At 51.1% G+C, this 7,256-nt stretch overlaps 1 protein-coding gene across 1 annotated transcript; it reads right to left on the bottom strand.

Moving 5' to 3' along the window:
* Positions 1 to 2,516: 2,516 nt before the first annotated feature.
* On the bottom strand, positions 2,517 to 7,121 carry TOE1 (target of EGR1, member 1 (nuclear); the record flags this gene model as incomplete). Its single annotated transcript, XM_010180046.1, is given in 5 exon segments — positions 2,517 to 3,311; positions 4,359 to 4,509; positions 6,057 to 6,129; positions 6,132 to 6,303; positions 6,963 to 7,121. Coding segments are annotated over 5 exon segments (1,350 nt in total), but the record flags the coding sequence as incomplete, so codon positions are not given.
* Between the last annotated feature and the right edge of the window lie 135 nt (positions 7,122 to 7,256).

Here is a 7,256-nt window from a genome sequence, read left to right as displayed (position 1 = left end):
AAACACCAAGGAACAGGGCTCAGGCCCTGCCTGGGTCTGTGGTCTGCATGGCAAGGGGCAGGTGTATGGCACTGAGTAGAAGGCCGTGTTAAATCAGCCAAGAGCTTGCTGAAACCCAGCGTTCCCAAGGGCCTGGATGCGGCTGGCCCTCACATCTCATCCCTGTGGTTGTGTAAAGCTGAATCCAGGTTGCACCCAGTAACTCCTCCTAGGTTTTCTGCCTCCCTGAGGGTGCTTTTCTAAGGGAGGCCACTTCCTGACACAGCGGCTGCTGACCACGAACACGAACGAGCGGTCAGCAGCTCCGGTTTTACGGTGATGTGACGAAGCTTTCTTGCGATTGGGTTTTATGGCGATTCTTGACTTTCTCACGGGAGCAGTCCTTGCTCTTTTAAAACACTTTGTTCGTATTGCTAGGTTCCCTGAAGAGATCAAAGATGTTTTTAAACTCACTTTGAATCTTCCTATGTTCAGTTAATTTAAATGTCTGCGATAAGCTATTGGTGAGGTTGCAGGTTGAGAAAACGCGCCCAAGAGAACGCACGTGAACTGCTGCCCCTCGAGCCGTGCAGACGCGGGGCTGGAGGAACCGGTGGGAGAGGCATGGACGTATTTTGTGTAACAGAACGTTGGTATTTTTTGCCAGTACAACTAAAGACACTTGAATAATTCCTGTTTGCACTTAATGCTATTGTTTATATTGCATGTCACTACATTTCTATGCAAAACAAATAACCTTCTTTTTTCGGGGAGGAGGGGCAGCCAGATATTTGATTAAGTATAAAGACCTTGGCGAGATGATCTATTTTCGTATTTATGAAGGAGTTTTACGTCTTAATATTTTGCAGTCTGTAAATAGCTCGACTTGTAATTAAAGGCTTAGGAGGAAGTTCGTAGCCTGTGTATAATAGTAAGTTAACACTGCCAGAAAAAGAATCTTTGCAAAACGACTTTTCTAATATTGTGGATATTTATGGAGATGTAAAGAAAGCACGTCTTGTTTTTATGTTGATTGACCTTTGACTTTTTTTGAGCTCTAGCAATGGTGTATGTTCTGTCGGAACTGCAATAAGAAGTAACCAAAGATGAATCCAGTGAAATATTTTCGTAATTTTTTCTTGGTCAGGTTTTGTAAACTTTCCCAACTTGCTTTCAAAAATAAAAATAAAATCAAGGTTTGAGTCTCGTGATTAAGAGGGCGACTCCAGGTTAAAAAGGGGGCTCAGATGCTTGCTTAAGCTACGGATGACATTAATACCTGCCTTGAGGTAATTCACTGCTGAATTACAACCAGGGAGAACTGTCACCCGTATTCAGTGTTATTTCCCTCCTGCACCTTACTCAAGTGTCACACTATGAAATCGTGAGACTCACGGACTCTTTCTGCTCTACCTTGTAGCGCTCTGAAGAGTAGGCAGCAACTTGTGGCCCACAGCTTTTGCTAGCCCTTGCCTAGAGTATCTTCAGCAGCACAGGAAGCAATGCAGCTCAGGAGGACCACGTGTGCCTTTAAGTCCCACTGCATCTCCCTTAAAGTCTGAAAACCTGCTGTGGCTTGGCTCTGCATGCAGATACCCTGCACCAGAATCTGCTGGCCCACTTGGGAGCTGCAGCTTTCTCCTTCCTCCCTCTCCTGTAGGAGCAAAGGTACGTGTGTGTGTGTGTGTGTGTTGGAGCCAAGATGAAGGTAAAGACAAGACATGAAGTGGGACAGCTCTCCCAGGTGCCTGTTTTAACCAACCAACCATGGGCAGTGTCTTTTTTTCTAGTAAAAAAACCCCACTTTTTTGCTTCTTTACTCCCGTAGAAAACCAGGAAATAATTGGGAGTCCTAGGAAACTGCCCTAGCAGCAGTAACACTTCACTAAACATTCATCAAAACGTGTGCTTTGCCTGAAGAGCCAGCCTGCTGTCTTGGCCAAAGCATCACATCCTCCTCCAGTAACATTTTCCATCAACCTGGTTGTATGGGTCAACAGTGGAGCTCTCAGATGTGTTTCTGTAGGCAGACTTTGACCTTCAGCACATGCTCCTTTGACAAGGTCTGTCCTGCCCTCAACCACAAGGCTGTGTGGCAGCACACAGTGAGGTGGTGGTAAGGGTGCAGTAAGGAGAAATGCAGGAGCTGGGAGGAGGCTGGGGCTTTAACATGGGAAGCTCTGGCCTCTCATTATCAACTAATTACCCTCTTCCTCTGCAGGAAGTGAAACCCATGCTAAAGTAGCCAGCACATGGCCTTTCCAGAAAGGAGCACTTAACAAATCTGCAATCCCATGTGCAGCTGGAGGGGTGCACTTGTCCTCCCTCCTCTCCAGCCTCACCCCAGCCTTCACAGCTTAGCATACCACTAAGGAAAAACTGGGAACTCCAACTGAGAGCAATTTAATTGGTCAGAAATCAAAACAAAAAAAAACAGGAGTAAGAAACTTGCTCTCCTTCTAGTCAGTTCTTGAGGGAGTGAAGATGTTCAAAACTTGAGGGAGAAAACCCCCAGTTCAGTGAGGAATCCTCTGGCTCTATCCACTGGCCCAGGCCAGCTTCATCTTCTGGCTGTGAGCTTTGGAAGACTTAGAGAACAAGCTCTTCACTATCTGAAGCGGCACCGATTTCCCACTGAGGTACAGTTTGTTGTGGCAGTCTGGCAACCAGGGCCCTGCATCAGCGTCCGTGTTCTTGCCTTTCTTGAGCATCCAGACGTAAGCCATGATATAACCAGTCATGAAGGCATCAAAGCCAGCTCGGTGCGTGCCCCCCTGGGAAGGTGGCCCGTGGGTTTCCTTTTCCACAGCACATGCTGCTTTGGTCTCAGGGATGTCTGTGTGATTGACTGAGTCCACCCCAGCGGGAACCTCCGATTTCCCCTCCGCTTGGTCGCTGTCAGAGGTGTTTCCCTTGGCAGAAGGGCTCACAGCAGCAGCTACCTGGGCAGCAGTTCCTGCAGCATCCCCCAGATCCCCTTCCTGGTGTGCGCCGATGTCCGAGCTGCCCTCTGGCTCCATGTCCGTGGAGTTCTCCCCCAGCAGCCTCTCCTCAGTGCTTGGTGTGATCTCTGCCAGCTCCCCGGCAGCTGCAGGCTCGTAGCAGCTCTGTTTTCGTGGCGGTCCCTCCTCCCCGTTCTGAGCCAGCTCCATTTCTTTTCCCGGGCTTTCCTGTTCCAAAGCCTTTGTGAGCTTTTCTGTGTTCTTCCGACGTTTCCACTTGTGCTTCCGTTTCTTCCGCTTCTCCTCCCAAAGCTTGTCATCCTCATCGATTATGAGGTCAATGTTATGGGACTGCGGACACTTCACCCCTTTGGGACACCAGCCATAGGCCTAGGGAGAGAAAGAGAAGGGTCTGCAGCCACCAGCCTCCTGCTCAGAGCAGCTTATCACCATGACATGGGGCACAGTTAACTATCCCCCTCCGCTGAGGCTGTATCAGGAGCACTGGGGCCAGTCACAGCCCCACAACACACAAGAAAGGCACTGAAACCACAGCCAGTGTAGCTGTCAAGGTGCAGCACACAATGGATGATGGTGGGAAGGGGGGTTTGGTCCACCTGGGGAAGGTGAGGATGAGGGGATGGGGAGATCTAGCTGCTGTCTGCAGCAGAGGTTAGAGAGAAGGTGGAGCTAAAGTTCTCTGAGGGGAGCACGGGGAAAGGTGGCATGGTAACAGCCAGAGGAAAATCTGCCTAGATGCATCAGAAAGCATTTTTCAGAGTGGTCAAGCACTGGGGCTGGGAGGGATTTGTGATCTCTGTCCTTAGAGATTTGAAAAATTCACCAAACCAGGCCCTGAGCAATATTGAGTTGGTGGTTGGATGGGAAACTTCCAGAGGTTTCCCCAGGCTGTGCTGTTCTGTGACCGTAACATGCGACATCTGGAAGAGCTCCCTGTCCCCAGTTATGGCCTGATCAGACGGGCTCTGTTCACTGCTGCAGCAGCACCAGGACTCACGATGCTGGGGGTTACTCTGTGCTGCAGTGCCAGAAACTGCAGACAGGCAATATTTTAATTCCCATCAAGATATGGGAGAGGGAAGAGGCAGCTTTTCTTGCTCAGAGGACAAGCCAAACTAAATAAAATCTTACAGCCCTCCCAGGACAGCAGCAGGTACTGTACCTCACACCAGCCTGCTATTTAGAGCCATATAATCTCAGTCTGTGTCTAATGTAGCTGGTGGAGCTCACCACCTCCAGACAGAGCATGCTGTTGCCTTGTCAGAAAGCCACCTGAAGCTTGAAAATCTTCCTTAAAGCAAGGGGAAGTTCCCATGTGCCTTCCTACCACATCCTGCTCTGCCCACATGCGGCTCTTTCCACAGAGCCAGGAAGGCAGCAGGGATTTATTGTGCTTACCGAAAATTTCTCACAGACAGGCACCGTGTTTCCCCCTCCCTCGCTGTGCCTTTCTTCCAGGGAGCAGTGGCGATAGTCGATGTAGCGGGACATGCTGGCAGGGTAGCTGCAGAACTCCATGGCGAGGTGCTGGCTGCTGGACTCCTTCAGCTTGCAGTTCTCTCGATGGCTGGAACAAGAGCACACAGTCACCAGAGTTAATTCACTGGAAGCACCACAGCGCGGAGCTGGTGTTAACGCGCTGCTCCCCGCCAAGTCTCAACTCTGCTGCCTTCCTGCTCTTGAGCTCCAGCCCCAGCTCGACAGCCTCCTGCAGAGAAACTCGGGGCTGGGAGAACAGCTTTAGTGAGTAGTTGTTTCCATGCTGATTTAATGGTTGGTTTCTCTTATGCCAACACACAGATGGGGACAACAGTGTGTCTGGTGGAGCTAAGGGAGAAGGGGGACACAGAGTTTGATTTTAAGTATTCAGGGCACTAGGGTATGTGTCAGTTTTCCTAATGTTAATGGAGAAAGAAAAAATGCCCACAAACGAGGTGTTGTGTGGAGCACCCAGCAGCCACTGCCCAGGCTGGTGGGACCTGGGCAATGCAGACAACAAGGAAACGTTTTCCATCTCATGGAAAAAGCCCTGTTTTGACCCAAGAGCTGGTTAAAAGGCCCAAAACAAGAATTGTGGGTTAAAACATTGAAGAGGGCAGTTGAAGAATTATTTTTATCTTGTCAAAACAAAGCATTCTCGTGCTTGAGAACAGCCACCTCGAATGTTTTCATGTCAAAACAGCATTTCCTGCTACAAAGCAGTCACTGAATTGTGGGTTAAAACATTGAAGAGGGCAGTTGAAGAATTATTTTTATCTTGTCAAAACAAAGCATTCTCTTGCTTGAGAACAGCCACCTCGAATGTTTTCAGACCTGTCAAAACAGCATTTCCTGCTGCAAAACAGTCACTGAGAGCACCACTTCTGCTCTGCACAGAGCATGACTTCAGTTTACTGGAGATTCAAGGGGCTGCATCACTGCCAGGGGCTTGTTTAGAGCGTGTGGGGAGTGCAGAACCAGGGGCCAGACTGACCCGTGAAGTGGGCAGACATCTCTGCTCCCAGCGCGTGTGCGCCTGGAAGATACCCACCAAGAGCTGGGGCAGGAAGCGAGGCAGGACCCCCTGGAACACAAGCACAACCTTTGCTTGGAAGGAAACCGATGGGAGTCGTAGGTGGCTGCACACGAGTGTCCCATGCGGGCTGTGGGACAGAGCTGGGCAGCAGCAGGAGGGGCAGGAAGCACTCGCCCTTTGACTGCGCCATCCCTCCCAGCACCGAGTTCTGACCAGCAGACCCTGGTTTCCCTCACTTTGACTTTGAGGGGTCTCCCTGCCTGTGTTCCTGCTGCAGCCCCGTGGTGCTGCTGGACCAGGGCCATGCAGCAGATCCATTATTTTTCAGTTAGAGCAGGTCGCTCTGTGGTCAAAACCGCTGCCATGGGAAGACTGAAATCCTTCCAGCAGCTGCCCACTGAACAGATAACGTGTATTACAAAATGCACCCTTCTGTGCTCAGCAGCTGTCCTAGAAATGGGAAGAGCATGGGGCAGAGTCACCTGAAAAGCACCTTTCCTCACTCACAAAGACCCAACCCCCTTGCCTAGAAAAACAAAACCACCAACAGTCCCCTGGCCTTTCCTCCCACAAGCTTCAAATACCAGAGCGCCACTCACCACTTCTTGTAAGCGTACTCCAGGTAGGATGCTACAAAGCGGGTCTCAAACTCGGAAGCGTACTTGTTTTTTTAAACATTTCCGAGAGGTCGGCAGTGAAGGTGCCAAGGTTGTCTGGGAGGTGAGCGTAGAAGCACTGGTACAGGAAGACCAGGTCGATCAGGCCGTTGTGGAGAATCAGAGGCTTCTTTGCTCGTATGAGCTCCAGAAAAAAACTCCGAACGCTTTGGCTCTGGTTCTCATTGCCCTGCAAGAGGAAAGAGCAGTCACCAAGCCAAGTGCCTTGACTTGGACCTGGGGAAGTCCTCTGAGCCCGTTGTAGCTGTCTACAGCTACGATGTGCTCTGAACATTTGGAAAAGCAAGAGCAACACGAGATAGCCTGGATATAAACTGAGGAGCGGCTGAGGGAACTGGGCTTGTTTAGCCTGGAGAAGAGAAGGCTGAGGGGAGACCTCATCCCCACCTACAACTGCCTCAAGGGAGCTTGGAGAGAGGTGGGTGCTGGGCTCTTCTCCCAGGTGATGGGGATAGAACAAGGGGAAACGGCACCAAGCTGTGCCAAGGGAGGTTCAGGTTAGAGAGAAGGAGGAAGTTCTTTACTGAGAGGGTCGTCAGAGGCTGGAACAGGCTGCCCAGGGAGGTGGTGGAGTCACCATCCCTGGATGTGTTTAAAGAGCGGGCAGACGAGGTACTTAAGGATATGGTTTAGGGGGTAGACAGGAACGGTTGGACATGATGATCTCGGAGGGCTTTTCCAACCGAGCCATTCTGTGATTCTGTGTAAACCAGCAGGGAGCTGAAAGGGGCCATCCTCACTCAGCAGCTGTGAGGAAGACACCGGGACCAGGGGAAGGCAGCAACCTCCCCAGGAGCCTGCAGCAGAGCAAGGAAAGTCCTTCTGTACCTTGTCGTTGCCCTTGTGGTAGGGGATGCCCTGGGAGTACTGCTTGTTGAAGTCGAAGCCGTGCTGCACCAGGAACTGCACCGACTGGGGCTCCACGATGTAATCCTCCATGCAGAGGAGCGTCAGGTTGTAGATCTGGCACAGGTAGGCGTGCTCGGGCTGCGGAGGGAAACACAGGGACCCCTCTAGCATAGGGAGCTGCCCAAAAACCCGGGAGTAAGGGTGGGCTGAGTCCCGGCTGCCACCGGAGCCCTGGGAAGCGGGAGCGAGGGGCACCGTCCCTGTACCTTCTCC

The sequence above is a fragment of the Mesitornis unicolor genome, unplaced genomic scaffold (genome assembly GCF_000695765.1).
Source record: "Mesitornis unicolor isolate BGI_N332 unplaced genomic scaffold, ASM69576v1 scaffold10292, whole genome shotgun sequence".
Taxonomy (NCBI): Eukaryota; Metazoa; Chordata; class Aves; order Mesitornithiformes; family Mesitornithidae; genus Mesitornis; species Mesitornis unicolor.
The sequence above is the reverse complement of the archived record's forward strand: the minus strand, read 5'-3'. Positions and strand labels throughout refer to the sequence as shown.